At 36.7% G+C, this 22,956-nt stretch overlaps 1 protein-coding gene across 2 annotated transcripts; it reads left to right on the top strand.

Annotated features, from left to right (window-relative positions):
- Nucleotides 1-11,977: 11,977 nt before the first annotated feature.
- LOC131530404 (sodium/potassium-transporting ATPase subunit alpha-1-like) lies at nt 11,978-20,616 on the top strand. Of its 2 annotated transcripts, none has more exons than XM_058760697.1 (22): nt 11,978-12,075; nt 12,427-12,540; nt 12,774-12,833; nt 13,181-13,384; nt 13,470-13,583; nt 13,675-13,809; nt 13,892-14,009; nt 14,113-14,381; nt 14,543-14,851; nt 14,979-15,113; nt 15,193-15,385; nt 15,506-15,681; nt 15,815-15,951; nt 16,033-16,183; nt 18,527-18,695; nt 19,031-19,185; nt 19,256-19,379; nt 19,531-19,676; nt 19,809-19,939; nt 20,067-20,168; nt 20,313-20,404; nt 20,487-20,616. In XM_058760697.1, the coding sequence occupies exons 1-22, from the start codon at nt 12,064-12,066 to the stop codon at nt 20,513-20,515; spliced, it is 3,075 nt and encodes a 1,024-aa protein (XP_058616680.1). In that variant the 5' UTR covers nt 11,978-12,063; the 3' UTR covers nt 20,516-20,616. The 2 variants fall into 2 exon arrangements, with proteins under 2 accessions (XP_058616680.1, XP_058616743.1); XM_058760760.1 differs by lacking the exon at nt 11,978-12,075 and adding an exon at nt 12,124-12,144.
- The last annotated feature ends 2,340 nt before the right edge of the window (nt 20,617-22,956 follow it).

Here is a 22,956-nt window from a genome sequence, read left to right as displayed (position 1 = left end):
CAAGCAAATGCATGTAAAAGACAACTTAACACCATCTTTGCCGTCTGTTTATTAAGTCAAAAAACATATTAAACTGCATCGTAATGCATCATCTCACTTATTTTACTAAAAGCATTTCTGTGCCCAGAAAGAGTCAATCTAGCAGTGCAAAGAAATCCTGCTGATTGCAGATTAAGCCATATATCTGACAGGCCCCTCCTCGCTTTATACTGCACTGCAGTGGCGGTCGAGGGGAGGGCGTTAGTGCTTGTCGATGGACCGGTGCAGTGAGATCTGCACTCTCCGGGGAGCCGTTTGCAGACAGAAGTGTAGTGCACGCTAGCTGTGATGTACGAGCCAATAAAAGCAGCAACAGCCCCACCGGATCATCCGTCAGGAGCTAATGGAGCCGCAGTTGCTCCAATCAGACGTGTTCTTCAGAGTTCTTGACTGCGCTGGGCATTCTGGCATCTAGTGGATCACATTTGTAGGAAAGCTTTGGAGTCGGTTAATTTATATTAGTATTGGCTTAGTATTAGTATTTATTAGTATTAGCTTCTTCTCAATGAGCAAACCTCATCTCAACCCCTTCCATGTAAAGCACTTTGAGTACCCAGAAAAGCGCTATATAAATGTAACAAATTATAATTAATTATTGTTATTAATTACTATAAAGTTGAAATGAAATCTGAATGTTATTTAAATAAATGCAAATGAAAGGGCGTCCTGAGATTTGTCAAAATTTGAAGGAATTAAATAAAAATTTATATATATATACATATATATATTGTATATACAGTATATATAGAGAGAGAGAGAGAGAGAGAGAGAGAAAATAAAACAGTTTTTTAGCACTTTATTAAAGCACTACCATGGTACCATGTCCAGTAATCATGGTAATACTGTGGTACTTAGGTTGGTGTTTGGTAGAGAAAGGAAAATGTCTGTGTCGAATCAGCAGTTGTTATTGTTAACTACAATTATTAAATATGATTGTTTTTGTTTGTTGAATAGAGTAGATATTAAATAAAATATTACATGAAAAACTTGAACGAAAATCAGAAATGTTGCCTTGAAAACTACCAGAAATATAATTAAGTTGAAACGGAAGTACTAAAATTAAATTATAATTAAAATAAAAACAAATAAATGCTAAATAGAAACATTAAAAAACAAGAACTAAGAAAAATGACAAAACAACATAACAAAACTAAAACGTTAAGATGAAAAATGAAAAAAAAAAAAGCTAATGAAAAATATGAAATACTTAAAAGAATATACAAATAAATACTATAAAAGTATATAAATAATATAAAATAACATCCGGAATCAAGCTCACATATGTGTTGTGTGTTAAAAGATCTACTTACTTCACTTCAGATTTGGCTCAGCATTAAGCAGTCTTAAATATAAAGTATGGCCTCCTACACATGCAGTGATCGGTGATACAAAAGCATAATTGCTTTCTAGGAAAGACATGCATTGCAGCTTTCTATTCAACTGCCTTTTGAATGAACAGTTTTTATTGATATGGTTTTGACTGAATTATATTGACACTATATTTGGTTCTGAAAATATAAACCTCAGCTCAAAAGATTAACAGCTTAGAATAAGGCCTGACATGTCAAGGTCTGTCTTTTCAGGCTGTCGTCATCTAATGTAAAACACACTGGACCTGATTCATGAAAAACATTGAAAATCCTGACCGTACGAAAAAAATACTTGTCATTCAACAGAATTTCCATTATTATCTCGCACACTTCACTAACAAACAAACAGCATAAGCGTCTATTTAGCTGACATGAAAGATGTTACTGACTGATTGTGAACGACTCTGTCAGCATGTTTAAGCAGTTACATCACAAGTGTACATGGAAAATGTTAATTCAAGTCATGGAAAATTTTATTGCTCATATATTCCTTTTTTATAGCTCATACGTCCCACTGAAGTATCAACAGTGTCTGAGATGTTTCTTTTCAAATTCCTTTTGAGGAAAGTCTCTTTATTTATGTTTACTTTATTATCCTTATGCTTACTTTATTCTCTTTATTCTGTGGTCTAGAAGAAACAGGAGGAATAGTTTAAAGGAATAGTTCACCCAAAAATGAAAATTTGTTGAAAGTGTTCTCACCATCAAGCCATCCAAGATGTAGATGAGTTTGTTTCTTCATCAAATTTGGAGAAATGTAGCATTGCATCACTTGCTCAGCAATGGATGCTCTGCAGTGAATGGGTGCCGTCAGAATGAGAGTCCAAACAGCTGATAAAAACATCACAATAATCCACACCACTCCAGTCCATCAGTTAACATCTGGAGAAGACAAAAGTTGCTAAAATACGAGTCCATATTCCATCATAATGCTTCCTCCAGTTCAAAAAGTGGTCTGGTCTGAATCAGGAGAGAAATCTGCACAAATCAAGCAACGTTTACAAGCTAAAACAGTCCAAAACAGCTCTAAACAAATATGTGGTGGATTTCAAGGTGAGAGACAACATGAGATGGACCTTTTCACTGGAAGAAGCGTTATTATGGATTATGGACTCGGGAGCAACAGTCTGATGTACAAAACAAACCAAAAAAAAACGTCTTAATGATGGAATGATTTCTTATAAACACTGAGCTTTTTGCTTCTCCAGATGTTAACTGATGGACTGGAGTGATGTGGATTATTGTGATGTTTTTATCAGCTGTTTGGACTCTCATTCTGACAGCACCCATTCACTGCAGAGCATCCATTGGAGAGTTTGAAATGCTCAAATTTTGGGTAAACTATTCCTTTAAAGCAATCTCACTCGTGATTTTCCTTTCCTATGAGAAGGAATACTTTTCCTCTTCGTTTTGAACTCATTTTTAGTAGTTGTGTAACAGCTGTGGGTTCGTGGATCTTCAGGACGGAGTGTGAAATGTGTGTCATAATTCACACCATCCTGAAAACTCAGTCTAGCTGAAACGGTATCGCAAAGAAACACAACTCTGAATCATAACCTTCAAAACAATAACTTTACTGTTAAATCATCATCACCTGTTTATAAATGCATCACTTAAAGTATAATTTTAGACTCATTTTGTTCCTAAAAATGAGCAATACATCACTCGTTTTAAATAGCTGTTTGCAGTGACCTTGTCAAAAGACATGGCTTTAGCTTTGTCCTTTTGCCCTTGTGTCCGTAGCACTCGTCCTCACTTCTCTCTCTGTTTGCGTGCCACTGTGGTTGACCTCTGACCTCTGACTCCGTCTCACATGGCTGTGAACAATGAAATAGTTCTTAGAGGTTCTCAAACATTCCGTTTGTTACACAATCCAGCAGCTTTGAGCTTCGGTTCCCACGTGAGCAGCAGGGGAGGCTGTAATGTACATTTATCTGACGAGAGCATGAGTCAGGAGACGTGATTACATTACAGACAGCCCAGTTTAAATGAGGAACCCAGCTGTGTTCGTTTTCTTTTCCTTTTTTTACACTGATTTAAAGGATTAGTTCTGATAAAAATAAAAAATCTGTCATTTATTTACTCACCCTCATGTTACTCCAAACCCGTATGCTGCTGTTTCTTTCCATGGAACAAAAACAATATGGAAGAATTGTCACAGCTTTTTCCACCAGCAATAGTTCATCGACATCTGTCAAGCTGCAAAAGGATAAAATCATAATTTTCCATTCAGTTTTCCAAGTTTTTTTGACAAACTCTTTGAAAATCTTAGTTTGAGAATTAAAGAAAAAAATAAAATAAAATAAGTAAAACAAATTAAGAAATTGAGAATAAAAATAAAATATAAATGAAAATAAAATATATGTATACACTGCTGTTTAATTAATACTTAATTTAATTAATACTCGTTCAGCAGCATTAAATTGATCAAAAGTGACAGTGAAGACATTTATAATGTTACAAAATATTTTATTTGAACTTTCTATTTCTAAATGTATCATGATCTCCAAAAACATAAATAAAAATAAAATATATATATATATATATATATAAGCAGCACAACTGTTTTCAACATTGATAATAATCAGAAATATTTCTTGAGCAGCAAAAAGGGGCAAGTAGAAAACCAACAAAAATATCAATATCTCTTTTCTGTTTTTTAGGCAACATCAAAAATCTCCATACAGTCATTTTCTGTTACAGAAACTGTCATTGGTCTTGCTTATTTTTTCCATTTTTTTAGAATAATATGATTCTCACGCTCCAGATGTAGTCCATAATGCGAACAGCCATTTATGCACATAAACACTCTTTATCAACAGCACAAGGAGAGGATTTTCTGGCTATTAAAATCAGTGTTCAGAAGAACAATGCCTGTGATATGACATTCTAGCAGTGATTGAGCTAATCTACAGTCACATGACACACGCTGGAAATATTGCTGCAATTATTTAGCTCATTTGAGCCGAACAGATAGAGCTCCTGTACAACAGAAATAATAAAACAGCAGATGGATGAACACGCTGACACACAAACAGAAATATAAATGAACCAGACAAGTGTTCCATCACCAATCTGTTTATTAACTAAAAACACAAAGTTTTAATCCTGGCTCTGTTTGACATAGTAACTAGAGATTTACTGACATTTGTGACCCTGGAGCACAAAAGCAGTCATAAGCAGCACAGGTATTATAGCCAACAATACATTGTATGGGTCAAAAGTATCGATGTTTTATCATTAGGATATTAAAGGGGTCATATGACGTTACTAAAAAGAACATTATTTTGTGTATTTGGTGTAATGCAATGTGTTTATGCGGTTTAAGGTTAAAAAAACACATTATTTTCCACATACTGTACATTATTGTTGCTCCTCTATGCCCTGCCTTTCTGAAACGCGTCGATTTTTACAAAGCTCATCGTTCTGAGAGACGAGGTGTGCTCTGATTGGCCAGCTATCCAGAAACAGTCTTTGTGCAGCTGGCATTACTCTTTCAGGTTTAGGAAATAGTCCTCCGTAAATTGCGCTGCACACACTCTAATATTTGGGCAGAACTGTTCTGGAACAGTGTTGTAATTACAACTTAACCACTGATTTCTACTTGTGTCCTCTTTTGGAAGCCCAAACAAAGTACTTTCTCTTTCACAGTGAAACACAGCGTCTCGGCGCCGGCGGCAGCAACAATACTACAGCGAGAATAATAGTTCCGCCTTCTTTCTTTGCGTATACATTTGGGCGGTGTTTTTCAAATCTCCCCACACCGTGACGTAGACATGCAGGAGCATGTTTGAATGAGCTGTTTTAGGAGGGCGTGGTCAAGTCTTAACTTTTATAAAGAATATCTCTTTGGTTTTGAGACTTTAGTCTTTGCAACTTCAGGGATCTTGTCTATGCACGAAAAGCTTGTAACACTCAAGGAAATCGCATCATATGACCCCTTTAAGTAAAGATCACATTCCATGAATATATTTTGTAAAATTACTACCGTAAATATATCAAAACGTAATATTTGATTAGTAATATGCATTGCTAAGAACTTCATTTGGGCAACTTTAAAGGCGATTTTCTCAACATTTAGATTTCTTTGCACCCTCAGATTCCAGATTTTCAAATAGTTGTATCTCAGCCAACTAATGTCCTTATCCTAACAAACCACACATCAGTGGGAAGCTTATTTATTCAGCTTTCACGTGATGTATAAATCTCAGTTAAATCAGTTAAATAAAAAAAATTTACCCTTATGACTGGTTTTGTGATCCGGGGTCACATTTCAATGCCTGTTTATACAGGTGCCCTGACCTGACTATAATTCGTGCATTTGTGAAGTGAAACCAAATGTTATTTGTTGGTTGCATAAGCCTTTAATTCAGAGACAGTCATGGACTGAAGCAACACAATGCAGTTATTCTTCGGTAAACTGATGAATGACGGATTTCAGTGGAAGAACCTGCATCATTTTGTCCTCCAGCTCTCAGTCTGAGCACAAAGCGCGTTAGCACCATCTAGTGGCAAAAAATAAAACGCACTTCAACCGCAAGAAAACAGCGCCATCTGTCTCTTCGATGAAGATTACGAAGCTTCATGATTGTTTTGGAATTTTCATACACATAAATTACTTTTTAACTGTAAGGATTTTTTGTTACAGACATTCAGGCTCAAACACCACCATCACACGCTGAGTATTTGTTAATGTGACCGTTTTTCCATTGTTTTCCCTCCAGGCTGAGCTCAACCAATCCATTAGGCTTTTGGCTTCTTCACCATACTGAGTTTTATAGCATTTGGCAAACCAGTTTTTGGTGCATTAATATCACCAACTGCACTGAAGTGCCTCCTCTTCACATCTCCATCCCAGAGATTCTGCCAGGTTTCAATTGCAACCTAATAATGAATAAGAGCTTTTGGCTTCAGATCAGGTGAATAATGAACTCGACATGGATGCATTTCACTGAGGTCTTTGATCATTTTCTGCTGTCTCATTGCCTGTGTCAGTATTTGTTGATTGCAATATTTTATGCAATTTTTACATGCAATATACACTCTCTTCAGAGAAGGCAAAACAAAAATAAAATTTATTGATTTATCCATTTATTATGAACATGATTTCTTTTTTTTTTTAATATGTCTATTGTGTATTTTTATATTTCTTGGTGCAAAGGTAACAAAATGTGTGTAGGTAGGTAGATAGATATATAGATAGATAGATAGATAGATAGATAGATAGATAGATTATAAATGCATTATAAATAATATTATCTCTCCCTAGGGAGGGCAAAACAAAAATATAAATGGTTTGATGACTCATCCTCTTATTAACTTTTAATTTATTATCTAACATATTTTCATATGTGAGCTTTTGAATGTGACTATATGACTATATTAATGTACTATGAAAGAGTTCATGCATTTTTATCTTCGTAAATTACTTTCATTAATTGTATTATGTTGATTTTTTGTGATCTTGACAAAATATTATTTTTTCAGTTTTTTGTATTTCTTGGTCCAAAGTAACAAAAGTTATATTTATATAGGGTTCATTCAGTACACACACACATAAACACACACACACACACACACACACACACACGTTTGTTTTTGTGAAAAGTGGGGACTCTCCATAGGCGTAATGGTTTTTATACTGTACTTACTGTATGTTCTATTGCCCTACACCAACCCTACACCTTACAGGAAACTGTCTGCATTTTTACAACTTCAAAAAACTTTGTTTAGTTTATTTTTAAACCCATTCTACAAATGAGGACGTCCACAATGGGAGGTTTTTGGAGATTTTGTCAGGTTTACCTCACTTTTGGGTACACATTTGTCCCCAAAATACACACACACACACACACACACACACACACACACTGTATGAACACTATATAAAACTGCATTATGTACCGTTTTTTCCAATGCCAAATCTGGAGATTATGAGAAAACATTTATGAGAAAATTTAGAAAAGCAAATGCATGGCCTCCCAGGCTTCCTTACCAATGCCATCTGACTTCCTACAGACTCATTTTCTAATCAACACGCCACCCAGTGGAGAGAGAAAGCATTACACCACAAACAAACAGCTCCAGTTAACATCAGTCCGTGTGTTGTGGATGCAGTAAAGTGACTCCAGTCCAGTCCTGTTCATCCTCACATCAGCAGAACATTGATACGGGTGAGAGGAAAGTCTAGAAGATTCTTCATTTGTTTATTTCCCTGTATCTGCTCCACCAGTAACACACAGTCAGTGTTTGTTCAAGTCCTTTAAAGGCCAGTTCTCTACTATTTATTGTAAACTATACTTCTAACATCTATTAGTCCTCTCTGAGCATCGAGAAATAGTTCCAATATTTTCTCAGTCAGTTTGGTCTGGAAAGAAATTCTCAGGATCATCTTCAATTCCTTTCAATATTTTCTTTCAGAAGATGTTTAGTTTTTTTTTCTGTTGCATCAACAGCTAATTTGACATTTTGCGTATCAGTGCCACAACATTTCATTGTTTCTGAATCGCGGATGATTTTAGCTGGCAATCTTCATAATGCATTTTCTGTGTAAAAGTCTTCTGTCTGCTGTGGGTGTAGTTTTTAAGTCTTTTTAAGTGGAAATCTCTGACCTTTGACCTTGTTCTGTATCCAGAACAAAAAATGGTCAGACATGGATCATCCGGTTGTTTTGTCCTTGCTCTGTTCTTGTACCTGTCAATCTAATTAGTCATCCTTTGACCTCCACACCGGTCACCCTGAACTTTAAGATCAAGCAGGATTAAAACCAAGTTTAGGATGAAAACATTATGATGTAAAATAAATAGGTAATCTTTTAGTTGCAGGTGAATAAACAAATATAAGTAAAACAACTAAAAATAACGTGACATACTGGATATCCATGTTGCCTTGCCATAAATGTGCATGTGGCCAATTTTTATTTCCATTTTGGAAATATTTTCAGATGAAGGTCTTCTTCAATACTTTTATTTGTACAGGAAGTAGGATGATGACATGGTGAACGTCACAAATTGGACTAGAACTCGCCTTTCTCGGAACATCTCATGTCAGCGTTTGTTTCAGAACAAACTCTGGCAGATATTCTGCGAAATCTTACGATATTTTCAGAGACGAATCAAACAGCATGTGGATTAAAGAGGGCGGCTTCATCAAACTCGTTTCAGAGCGGTGACCTCTGGTTATTCCATAGCATCTGTAAACATGCAAGACATGAAACAAGCAGCTTTAAAACATTCTTCTGTCGGTCTTATAGTAAACCCCATATGGGAGAGAAATATGATATATATATATATTTTTAAATATACAAAATAAATTGCTAATATATAATATATAAAATGAAATGTTGCTGTAGTAAAAAGAATATTTTCCTTATTTCATACAAGGTCGAATTGAGGCCTTTACCTATTAGATTTCATAACTGTTTTCCAAACAGGTTCTTTTGAGGTTTCATGTTGTCATAACAGGAATGACAGCACCTTTTTATTTTTCAAAATGTTGACGTCTTCTCACGAAATACTATTACTTAGGATAACTTTTTTTATGGGATAGGGATATTCAGACATCTTGCTTTATTAAAGTGACAGTGTGTGCAGCTGTCTGCATCAGATTCTAGTTGTCCACAGACTCCCAAATCAGTTTTAATGTTCACTACACTCTTTAAAAATAAAGGTTCCGAAAGCAAGTTTTTGCTGTTCTTTAAAGAAACTTTTTTTTTTTGAAGAACATTGAAGAACATTTAATAATCTGATAAACCTTTCTCCTCTTTGTAGAACCTTTTGTGCATTGAGATGGTTTCATGAATCTCAAAAGTTATTAATGGAAACATCGATGTCAATAAAGAAGCTATTTAAGCACCAATTTAAAATAAAATCTGAATACATAAGAAAGTTATATTGAAATAACTTAATTACAATGTCAAACCCACTAAGATTGTTTTTGTTTGCATTGCTTGCTTGAAATCTCCTCTCTGTCTCTCTCGGTATTCTTACTCTGTTATTAGCTGTTTGTTTGTCATATCACGTGTTCATTGATTGCTGTTATGTTTTGAGAGGAAAAGGAGAGGCCTAGTGTACATGTTCTTTACAACGTCAAGAAAAAAACGTTATTATTCAGTGGAATTCTGAGTATTACAAGAGTGCTTGTTCTGTTAAATCACAAAACATCTACTGGTGTCTGATTCTTGAAACAGGTTATGCTTCTACTCTAAACCTCTATTTCATGATGTGAAGTTAATAAGTGACTTTTATTAGAAACAAAAGAACAAAATATAGCTGCATTAATGGGGGCCGAGCATAAAAAGCAGAACACGCTTTGAACTGTGACCCGCAGGACTGCAGAAGCAGTTTTAGGCAGAGCGGGTCAAAGGTTAAGAGTAGATCGAAAGGTGTCATTTTATGATGTTTTTTAAAAATATATATTTAAAACGAGCCTTTGATGTACAGTGTAAACATACTGTAACTTTCAGAACTTGCTGTTCAGTCCAAAATGAGCATTTATTGAGCTGCAGAACCAACAGAAGTGGATGAAATAATAAAACATTTATGGTATGATCAGCTTTCAGCTGTTGCATTGCGCTGTAAAGTTTGTTATACAATTTTAACAGCCCTAACCTGAACAGATTCTGTGAAATTTTGTGAATCATTGTTCAAGTGTGTAAATTAAATGATTTCTTTGATGGCAGATTATTATGCTATTTATTTATTTAATGAAGTTTTATATTAAGACTGCATATGAAGATAAAACTATAAATTGTAAAAAAATAAAAAAAATAAAAATTATGTCTCATCATTTTTGGTTGTTCATTATGCTGTTTCAGCCATTTTTGCTCCCACTAGCAAAAAATTACTGTAAAATGTAATTGCATAATTCAACCAAAATAATTTTGGATTAGTAACATAAAACTCTGTTCCACCTACACTTCTTAAATCTGTAGGCCTAAGTGTGGACTAAACTTTGTGAAGGACATGAGGCCTGAGAGCTCTGTTGACTGATAACAGACAGAAAATGGTTTACAAAACACAGACAAAGTCTGTCATAAATTCACAATTTATAGCACTTGATTTTGCCCACATATAGAATCAGTTTGAATCTACAAATGCCGAAAACACATTTGACACAGTCACTAAATAAATAAGTGGACAACAGTCATAAAACTGGTGGAGTCTTCTGTCTCACACCAGCATGAAGTTCTATGCAGGTCCAAGCTGGTTTATGTTGGTTTAGTCCTGGTCTTGCAAGTGGACCAGAACAGCCATACTGGTAATGCTGGTAATGCTGGTCACAGAATGTTCTTTCTGGTTCTTTGCTGGTTAACCTGGTTAAGAAAGCACCAGCACACCGGCATTCAGAATATGCTGGTGATTATCCATGCTGGTCTGGTTAACAGGGAACAATCATAAAATCATAAAATTAGACAACAGACAAATCGGTCACACTTTATATTAGGTGGCCTTAACTACTATGTACTTGCATCAAAAAATAAGTAGAATGTACTTTATTGTGGTCATATTGTATTGCAAAACACTTTTGCTGGTATTGAGGTGTGATACGGGTAGGTTAGGGACAGGTTTGGTGGTATGGGTCGGTTTAAGGGTGGGTTAAGGTGTAAGGGATGGGTCAACAGTGTAATTATAAATGTACTTACAGAAATTAATTACAGATGTAATTACATATAGGTATTTTTTAAAAATATAAGTACAATGTAAAAACATGTATGTACACAATAAGTGTGTTGTAGCAAATTATTAATTTAAATGAAAGTACACACTAGTTAAGGCCACCTAATATAAAGTGGGACCGACAAATCAATACACAAAAGACACTGATACAGACGTTTGATCTGTTGCTCTGTGAGTGCTGACTTGATCATCTATAAAACGAACAATTTTATCCTACAGCAAGGAGTGAAACAAATGTTTCGGCTTCAAAGCAGTCATAAAACATTGGACTGATATTTATCAGAGTGGGCTGTTTGTTCAGTTCCAGCTCATGGCTGCTCATTCCACCTCCAACGGCCCCAAAGGCCACAACAGAGAAAATGAAAGTTATCATTTTATCTTCTTTATTTCTAAGAAACCAAGCTGTGCTTTTTGGTCTGTTTGTTGAACTGCTCAGGCAACTTTCCTGTCCTTCTGTCCAGGCATGAACACGCTGCTTTCAGATTGTTTACTATTAGCTAAGTGGACATATCTAGACTCTTTTGCACAAGAGCAATGGAGTGTTCAAAAACATAACTGATATAGCTTAATAAATAAGTAAAACTAATATATATATATATTTATACATTATATATAAATATACATTAATATAAAATATTTATGCATATATGAGTAATAGTAAAGTAGTAGATATAAATATGATAGGGATAAATTGATGTTGGCAACATCAAAAACATCATACCTAGTCCTTCTCATAGATGTCACCAAAATGACTTACCTGTATGGATGAAGGTTAAATAAATGAAAGGTTAAAATAAAAGGTTAAGGATGACAGGTGCTAAACCCCTCCCTAAATTTCCAGATCTCCTCCCCAAAACACAGGTGAGTTGGCAGAATATAAATTTTGTGAACTTGACTTGGTCACACAGGCACTTGTGTCTCCAGACTGGACTTCTGAAATTCAAAATACAGATTTTGGGTTGAAATAAACTGGGAAGATGGGGCTCGGCGTGAGTGGACTATTGTTATCTTGAACATATCTTGTGAAACAACCAACATATGTTGTGTTTTGGATGCTGGTGAGCTGGTTGGTCCCAAACTGGATGCTTAATTAGTTTAACTAGCAAAGCTTCTTTGGTCAACAAGCTTTACCAGACCATGCTGGTTGATCAGCATCACAGACTAGCACCAAACCAGCATAAGCCAGCATAGAAACTCATGCTGGTGCTTTCCGCAGTGATTCTGGTCTGGTCTGCTGATGTTCCATTTGTTGTGTAGATTTCATCATTGGCTCTGTTCCCATCAGGTAAGGTGTTACTTTTATGTCATACATATATATATATTGTTTTTATGTTTTATAGACGGGGAATGATGAGTACGCATTGACGGCAACTTCTGAGGATGAAATCAAAAAGCTCAAAAAGGGTAAAAAAAAGAAGAAGGATGTGAACGAACTGAAGAAAGAAGTGGAGCTGGTGAGAAATGCATATATACATTACACATCACATAAACATGTCTGCTAGGGCATAGAGGCTATACCACCATAATACTGATATGATCTGAAACTATAACCACTAAGAAAACTTCAATACTTTTTTATCTCATAAAACAAAATTTTCTGCATATGTGAATTATTATGCTGTACAAAAATGTGATTTATAGATTTTCTCTACAGAAATGAGATTGACGCTTTTTTGCTCTTCTGCAGGACGACCACAAGCTGACATTGGATGAACTTTCTCGCAAATACGGCACTGACTTGATTAAGGTCAGAAGAGGTTTAGAGAGAGTTGTGGGATTTTTATATTTTTAGTAAATTTTATGTGTTGCTCCAAATTGTCTATATGAAATTATTTTTTGCATCCTTTTATGTAAAATACAAGGAGACAACAACTAGTTAATGATCACATTGTTTTAGATTAAAAAAGTATAAGTTGACTTGTTTTGATAAAACTGAATTGTTTTATTTTAAGCTTAAGATACCTGTCCTGATTATTAGTCAAGGCACTTTATTGCCTTGAAATTGCATAAGAATTTGTATAGGTGTTTTGTTAAAGTATCCTTTAGTTTTAAGAATGTTTCTCCATATTACTCAATGCTCATACCCTACGGCAGGGCTTGTCTTCATCCCGTGCAAAGGAGATCTTAGCCCGTGATGGGCCAAATGCCCTGACCCCACCTCCTACAACTCCAGAATGGGTCAAGTTCTGCACACAGCTCTTTGGTGGATTCCAGACACTGCTGTGGTTGGGTGCATTACTTTGTTTCACGGCATATGGAATTCAGGCTGCCTCAGCAGAAGAACCGGCGAATGACAATGTATGAGAGAGAAAATGTTTTGTCTTCATTTTTATGTACTGTACATCGTCATACATTATCTAAAAACCTAATTGTGGTTTTGCAGCTGTACCTGGGACTCGTGCTTGCTTTTGTTGTCATAGTCAATGGATGCTTCTCATACTACCAAGAATCCAAGAGCTCTAAGATCATGGAATCTTTTAGGAACCTCATTCCTCAGGTACAGTGATGGCCTCTCATAAAACATTTTACGTTCAAATGTAGCTTTCCCATGTCACAAAAGTACTCATTGTTCTTTTCTGGTCATGTAGCAAGCGTTAGTTGTGCGTGATGGAGAGAAAAAGATCATTAATGCAGAGGAGGTAGTTGCTGGTGATCTTGTGGAGGTCAAAGGTGGAGACAGAATCCCAGCTGATCTCCGTATCATCTCTGCGCATGGATGCAAGGTAAGACCTAAAGCATTTGTGAATGTAATTGTGATATATGCCATCAATGCCTTTTTATGAAACTTTCATTCTACCTTTCCAGGTGGACAACTCTTCCCTCACTGGCGAATCTGAGCCCCAGACTCGTACTCCTGATTTCTCCCATGAAAACCCCCTGGAGACGAGAAACATTGTGTTTTTCTCTAGCAACTGTGTTGAAGGTACCAAAAAAGTGTCTGTAGTATGTTGGATACATTGGATGCATTTTACAATAGCTGTGGACAAACTGATCAACTAAATTTCTTGAACATAATAAAACCCTAGGTAATGGAAGAGGGATTGTCATCAACACCGGTGACCGTACTGTCATGGGTCGTATTGCATCACTTGCCTCCAGTCTGGATTGTGGACAAACACCAATTGCGAAAGAGATTGAACACTTCATCCACATCATCTCTGGTGTAGCTGTCTTCCTGGGTTTGACCTTCTTAATTCTCTCCCTGATTCTTGGATATGGGTGGTTGGAAGCTGTTGTTTTCCTTATTGGAATCATTGTCGCTAATGTACCTGAAGGTCTCCCTGCCACTGTAACCGTAAGTCAGAGTGATTGTTTAGTTATACTTTGGTTGTTTAGTCAACTTTATCTGCACAACAGATTGTTAGTGTTTCGAAATTTTTATAATCAATAAGTCCTGGTCATATTTCAGTATGTTTGAGCCAAAAGTGATTACTTAGCTTGTGTCTACTTATGTAGGTGTGTCTAACTCTGACTGCCAAACGTATGGCAAAGAAGAACTGCCTGGTGAAGAATCTTGAAGCCGTGGAGACTCTTGGCTCGACCTCCACCATCTGCTCTGACAAAACTGGAACTTTGACCCAGAACCGAATGACTGTCGCTCACATGTGGTTTGACAACCAGATTCATGATGCGGACACCACAGAGAACCAGAGTGGAGCCTCCTTTGAAAGGAGCTCGGCTACTTGGGCCGCCCTCGCACGTATCGCTGGCTTGTGCAACCGTGCCGTCTTCCGTGCTGAACAGAGCCATCTCCCAATCCTTAGCGTGAGTTTCCCTCTAATCATCTTAGTATCTATATGAGCTACATTAGGAATTGCAACTTTTACCATTCCAGTATGCAATTTAACTGTTATTGTGAGTGAAACTTTGTTCGATCAAATCTGTTTTGCAGCGAGAAACAGCTGGTGATGCCTCAGAGTCTGCCCTGTTGAAGTGTATTGAGCTGTGCTGTGGTTCAGTCATTGAAATGAGAGAGAAGTACACAAAGATTTGTGAGATCCCTTTCAACTCCACCAACAAGTATCAGGTATTTTTGTTGAGGTGTACTTTGAAGATGATGTGGATTTGACTGGTCATCCTAACAGCCCATAATATGCCTTTTCTAGGTCTCAGTCCACAAGAATCCCAATTCCTCAGAGTCTAAGCACCTTCTGGTGATGAAGGGAGCTCCTGAGAGAATCCTGGATCGATGCTCTACTATTTTGATTCAAGGAAAAGAGCAGCCTTTGGATGATGAAATGAAAGATTCATTCCAAAATGCCTATGTAGAACTGGGAGGTCTTGGAGAAAGAGTGCTGGGTAAAGCCACCTTTTTAAGTTCTTCTTTGGGATAAGAATTGAATTTATGGCTACAGAAGATTATGAATACAGAGAATGGTAAATTACAACACATGAATAATTCTGTGATCTCTCTCATAGGCTTCTGCCACTTTAGCCTCCCTGATGACCAGTTCCCTGAGGGTTTTGCATTCGATACCGATGAAGTGAACTTCCCCACTGAGAACCTGTGTTTTGTTGGCCTCATGTCCATGATCGATCCTCCTCGTGCAGCTGTACCTGATGCTGTGGGCAAGTGCAGGAGTGCTGGAATTAAGGTGTTGTCATCATTGAACATCAACTGCTTGAATACACTGTGCCCATATTCAGATAATAATTATGTGTGACCATTCAATTACAGCTAAGGTTATTCATTCAAAGTAATTTAAATTAATGACTCTTCCCATACAGGTTATCATGGTAACTGGTGACCATCCAATTACAGCTAAGGCTATTGCAAAAGGTGTTGGCATCATCTCTGAAGGCAATGAGACTGTGGAAGACATTGCTGCACGTTTGAACGTTCCTGTTGGAGAGGTCAATCCAAGGTAAACAAATCATCTCAACCAGTTTCAGATGTGGCATGTGGAATTGCTCTAGATGTCTGCTAATGCAAAGTGTATCTCTAGAGATGCTAAGGCCTGTGTGGTCCATGGTGGAGAACTGAAGAATATGAATGAAAGCGACCTGGATGAGATCCTCAAATACCATTCAGAAATTGTGTTCGCCAGAACTTCTCCACAACAAAAGCTGATTATCGTGGAAGGTTGTCAGCGACAGGTACCATCAGACAGTTATCTATTTGATCCAAGGGCGTAAATTTCATCTCACAGTAGGGGGGGGCAATACTCATAAAATTTCTCAAGAGCAATTTTTGAAGGGGACACAAATAATACAGCCAAAACTGTACTTGTAAGGATAGATATGTGTACACAGCATGTGTACATAGCATGTTTAAATATGAGTTAGGTTCATAGGTTCGCGGTCATATTATAATTATTAAATTATCTTGCGTCCTCCACATAGTATTTTAGGTTTCGTCTGGGACTGAGGACGTCTGTTATTTACACTGAACAAAATTATAAACGCAACACTTTTGTTTTTGCCCCCATTTTTCATGAGCTGAACTCAAAGATCTAAGACTTTTTCTATGTACACAAAAGGCCTATTTCTTTCAAATATTGTTCACAAATCTGTCTAAATCTGTGTTAGTGAGCACTTCTCCTTTGCCGAGATACTCCATCCACCTCACAGGTGTGGCATATCAAGCTGCTTATTAGACAGCATGATTATTGCACAGGTGTGCCTTAGGCTGGCCACAATAAAAGGCCACTCTAAAATGTGCAGTTTTACTGTATTGGGGGGTCCGGGGGGGTCCGAAAACCAGTCAGTATCTGGTGCGACCACCATTTGCCTCATGCAGTGCAACACATCTCCTTCACATAGAGTTGATCAGGTTGTTGATTGTGGCTTGTGGAATGCTGGTCCACTCCTCTTCAATGGCTGTGTGAAGTTGCTGGATATTGGCAGGAACTGGAACACGCTGTCGTATACGCTGATCCAGAGCATCCCAAACATGCTCAATGGGTGACATGTCCGGTGAGTATGCTGGCCATGCAAGAACTGGGATGTTTTCAGCTTCCTGGAATTGTGTACAGATCCTTGCAATGCAACATGAGGTGATGGTCGTGGATGAATGGCACAACAATGGGGCTCAGGATCTCGTCACGGTATCTCTGTGCATTCAAAATGCCATCAATAAAATGCACCTGTGTTCGTTGTCCATAACATACGCCTGCCCATACCATAACCCCACCGCCACCATGGGCCACTCGATCCACAACGTTGACATCAGCAAACCGCTCACCCACACGACGCCATACATGCTGTCTGCCATCTGCCCTGTACAGTGAAAACCGGGACTCATCCGTGAAGAGAACACCTCTCCAAAGTGTCAGACGCCATCGAATGTGAGCATTTGCCCACTCAAGTCGGTTACGACGACGAACTGCAGTCAGGTTGAGACCCTGATGAGGACGACGAGCATACAGATGAGCTTCCCTGAGACGGTTTCTGACAGTTTGTACAGAAATTCTTTGGTTATGCAAACCAATTGTTGCAGCAGCTGTCCGGGTGGCTGGTCTCAGACGATCTTGGAGGTGAAGATGCTGGATGTGGAGGTCCTGGGCTGGTGTGGTTACACGTGGTCTGCGGTTGTGAGGCCGGTTGGATGTACTGCCAAATTCTCTGAAACAATCCAACGTGGATGGATTGTCTCGGCAAAGGAGAAGTGCTCATTAACACAGATTTAGACAGATTTGTGAACAATATTTGAAAGAAATAGGCCTTTTGTGTACATAGAAAAAGTCTTAGATCTTTGAGTTCAGCTCATGAAAAACAGGGGCAAAAACAAAAGTGTTGCGTTTATAATTTTGTTCAGTGTAGATATTCAACCACAGCAAGCCCACTGATCTGCCTCTTAACATCATATTGAGAAAAACCCAATACAATGGTAGATCAATATTAGCCTAATATCAGTTAACACACAGACTTATCGCCGTGTTAGTTGTAGTGGGTGACTAACTATCCAACAAGCTACGGTATTCAACAAGCTAAGCTAGGTAACCTTATAATCGCTCATAGAAAAATACATCGGATATCATCTTTTTTTTTTCATGACTAATTTATTAACGATCCAGCATCATCTGTATTAAAGAGAAAGAATCACTTCATCCGATGTTTAAAGTGAATAAAATAGCCTTGAGAGCCTACTTACACATAACTACTGAAGCACTCTGTTCTCTCCCACTGCCCACCGGACTCGTGTGTGTGTGTGTGTGTCGGTGAGGTAAAGGGGGAAAGCAGGCAGTGGACCAAATCACTGAGGCAAGGGAGGGGGGACTCAAAACGTTTCTAAACTTAAAATGCTTTTTTGCGTTTATATTGTTTTACTACTTACACAATTATTTTATGTATATATAATTATTTACAATACACAGAGTGGTTTGTAATGATATTTTTTGGGGGGACAACCCTTAGAAGGGGGCCCCTGATTTGATCCTATTGATACTAGAACATTTTTCCCAGCAGGAACAATTTTAATGCATTTTTTTCTCTCATCAGGGTGCCATTGTAGCCGTAACCGGTGATGGAGTCAATGATTCTCCTGCTCTGAAGAAGGCTGATATTGGTGTGGCTATGGGTATCGCTGGATCTGACGTATCCAAACAGGCTGCTGACATGATCCTTCTGGACGACAACTTTGCCTCAATTGTCACTGGAGTAGAAGAAGGTAGAGTATAAAAAGCGGTTGAAGTTTTAATACCTAATTAACTTAATTTCTGGCAATATTGTCGACTTCATTGCACAGATACTATTTGAACTGAACTGAGCTGGACGATGACATCAATGAATCAATGATAAACTGACTTTAACTGACAAATTGAGTGTTGACTATTGTCCTCTTGCATTATCGACACACTATTTTCCTGTTTAATACTGTAAAGCTGCTTTGACACAATCTGTATTGTATACAGCTCTATATAAATAAAGGTGACTTGACTTAAGACGTTATGTAGGATACATGTCATTAACACTTATTTCTCAAACATGTGTCCTCCACTTCAGGCCGTCTGATCTTTGACAACTTGAAGAAGTCTATTGCCTACACGCTGACTAGTAAGATCCCTGAGATGTCACCCTTCCTCTTGTTTGTCCTTGTTGGTATTCCTCTACCTTTGGGCACCGTCACCATCCTCTGCATTGACCTGGGCACTGACCTGGTAAGAAAAATGACTAGAGAACTTTAAATTGTGCATTCTGTTTTTAATTCATTTTAAATTGTTGCCACAGATTCCTGCTATCTCTTTAGCCTATGAAAATGCAGAAAATGACATCATGAAGAGACAACCCAGAAATGCGCAAACAGATAGGCTGGTGAACGCGAGGCTAATCAGTATGGCATATGGTCAAATCGGTAAGCACATTCTTGCTCTATAATGAGAGCTCTGAATTTTTTTTAACATAGCATCTATTAAAGATCTTTAACAATTATACTCTTAGTCTTAACATACTGTATATGAATATGGCCAAGCAATTAATTTTACTGTCATGATTTTTCTTTTTAGGAATGATCCAAGCAGCTGCAGGGTTTTTTACCTACATCGTGGTTATGGGTGAGAATGGATTCTGGCCCAGTTATCTGCCAGGACTTCGGGTTGGTTGGGAAGACAGATCTATCAGTGACTTGGAAGATAGCTATGGTCAGCAATGGGTAAGTGTCAAAGCTTTAGCAAGCTAAATATGAAATAAAGCTTCCATTTTATCGCACAAATTTGAAAAATCAGTCTTTTAAATATTTTTGATATTTAATAATACTTTGTTCTTGTGTTTTTGTCTGATGCAGACCTATGAGGCCAGAAAGATTATAGAGTCCACATGCCACACAGCTTTTTTTATCAGTATTGTGGTTGTGCAGTGGGGTGACTTGATAATTGTAAAGACCAGAAGAAATTCCATCATACAGCAGGGAATGAAGTATGTAAACAAAGGGATGCAAACAAGCTTCAAAGAAGTTTTGGTGGACTGTTTGTTCAGTTGCAGCTCGAGCCGAGGCTGCTCACCTTAAAGCATTATCACAATTTGTTCTTTTCTTCTTTCCTAGAAACAAAGTCCTAATCTTTGCCTTTTTTGAGGAAGCTGCTCTGGCAGCTTTCTTGTCCTACTGCCCAGGCATGGACGTTGCTGTTAGAATGTATCCTCTAAGGTAAGTGGACGTATGTAGACTTTTGCACACATGTAATTGGGAATCTTCACGTTCAAATCTTTTCATTTGTCTAGCCGACTTTTAATTGCATCAGGAATTGAAACAATGTAAAAAAAAAAAAAAAAAACTTGTTCTTTCATGCAGACCATTGTGGTGGTTCACTGCCTTTCCATACTCACTTATCATCTTCATCTATGATGAAGTTAGAAAATACCTCCTACGACAGAATCCAGGAGGTAATAACACATTTTCCTACAGTATTTCATTGTTTTAAGAAATTAAGAATAAACTCTAATATCAGTGCTATTTTGTTTTCAGGCTGGGTGGAAAAAGAAACATACTATTAAATCAAGACGACATTCTATTGCAAACTTATTTTCTGAGACATTTTTCTCAAAATGATACAATTCTGTTTGTTTTTCAGCAAATAAATGTCAAATTTTATTGAGCTGAATTTTTGTGTGTGTTTTATTAACCAACAGAACATAGTCACTATGAAAAAGTATACATAGGGTTTTAGTGAAAAAATAAAATAAAATAAAATAAAATAAAATAAAATAAAATAAAATAAAATATATATATATATATATATATATATATATATATATATATATATATTAGTGCTGGGCAATGATTAATCGCGATTAATCGCATCCAAAATAAAAGTTTTTGTGTACATAATATATGTGTGTGTATTGTGTGTATTTATTATGTATATATGAATACACACCCATGTATGTATATATTTAAGAAAAATGTGTTATGATTATATATTAAATATATTTATATATCATATAAATTATATTAATAAATATATACATGTAAATACATGTAAGTCTTTTCAAAATATATACTGTATGTGTGTGTCTTTATATACACATAATAAATATACACAGTACACACAGATATATTATATAAACAAAAACTTTTATTTTGGATGCGATTAATCGCGATTAATCGTTGCCCAGCACTAATATATATATATATATATATCATATAAGGTTATCTATAAATTCAACATGAAGTCATGGTGTAGTTACATCATCTACTAGCAGAGGTCAAATAAAATCAACCAAACCTTAGCCTAACCAGCAGCCAGCATTTAAATTAGTATGATAAAAAAAAGTGCCTCTCATAGCTGACAGAAAACAAGACAACAACAGTAAAGTTTAATATGACTATAAATGCACTGCTACATTTAGCAGACTTTTATGCAAAGCCACTTGCACTGCTTTCAGTTTACATATATCAGTCTATATTTATCAGCCTTCTCTGGGAATTGAACCCATGACTTATAATACTGAGAGTTAGAAAACTTCTTTGTATCTTAAGGGTCATGTGGCATGTATGCTGTGTGAGATGTTTATACATATCAGTGAAACCAGAAGAACACGCTGAACATCAGTCAAACATTCCATTATAAAAACATTATGCCATGATGTCATTCTCAGCTGTGTTATACTACTAAATGTTTTTAGGAAGTAAAGCTAACACGGGGGCTGTGAGGCTCTGTTGACTGACGAAGCAGAAAATTGTTTACAAAACAAGATTAGTGCTTAATAGTGCTTAATTGTTCGCATATATGGTAGTAGTTTGATTTATTATTTATTACAATTTAGTCATTCTTAAAATACATCTGAAATGGACAGCTATCCAAAAAGTCCATAAATTCTAGTCCAAAAATAAGAGCATCTAATTTTCAACTTAGAAGTCTTTCATTATAACAGACCAAAGAAATACATAATACTTAAAATTGCAGATAAATATGTGCACAAATTAACATGGAAAGGATATTTGAATATTAGCATATAACAACTGTTATATAAACAAGACATGATGAAGGTTAAAGACAGATGACACCTGCCAGACTCCTCCCAAACTAAAGTAGGTGAGTTGACAGGGTACAAGTTTGTGAACCTGGTTTGGATGCACATGGATTTGTGTATCCGAGTGACTGGATATGGAGTGGTGTCCTGGAATCCAAAGGATCACACTTTGCATTGAAATGAGGAAAGCAGGGCTTGGTCTATAGGTGGATTCTGGCTGTCTTTGTTGGACTGTGTTTCTTCACATGGTTTTCTTTTTTTCTTACCTTTTGGTAGTGTTTTGTTTGTTGTGTAGATTTTTGCCACTGGCTTTACTTTTTATGGGGTCAGGTAAGGTTGCAGTTGTATGCTTTGTACAAAGTTTTATGCATAGATATAATTTCACTTTTGTCTTTGGGGGTTAAAAAGGGAGGAAGGTGGCATACATATATGCTTACATAGGAATCACAGACATGGGAATCCCTGTATCATGCTCAAATGTTGTCCAAAGCAGACAATACAGTGGTAATGTAAACATACAGAATCGCATTTTTCAGCAAAACACCAACTAAAAAATGTACTTGTCCAGGAAAAAGGGGATTTTTTTAAATATAATGTAATTCATTCTGAAGTAATTCTCATCAGTTTTCCGTCAGCTCTTACTTATATAAGCATGTTTATGATATTTGCCCAAATAAATTGACTTTTGGTGTCGCTTATCATATGTTATAAACATAAAACTCAACATTTACTCAATATTTTTGTTCATGTTTGTTTCTTTGTGCTGTTTGCGATCATTTGTTCTGATTTCTCTGAGAGAGCTTCATCTGGTGTGACCTTGTTACTTTCAACGCATTATCCAATATCAGTCGCCGTTTACACTGAATGTAATAAATTCAGAATCATTCTCACCAAAGTTTCAGTGCTTCCCTAATTAATTATTGTTATTCGTGTTTTAATAAGGCTACTTTGCCCCTTCAAAA

The sequence above is a fragment of the Onychostoma macrolepis genome, chromosome 01, assembly GCF_012432095.1.
Source record: "Onychostoma macrolepis isolate SWU-2019 chromosome 01, ASM1243209v1, whole genome shotgun sequence".
In the NCBI taxonomy this organism is placed as follows: Eukaryota; Metazoa; Chordata; class Actinopteri; order Cypriniformes; family Cyprinidae; genus Onychostoma; species Onychostoma macrolepis.
The sequence above is the reverse complement of the archived record's forward strand: the minus strand, read 5'-3'. Positions and strand labels throughout refer to the sequence as shown.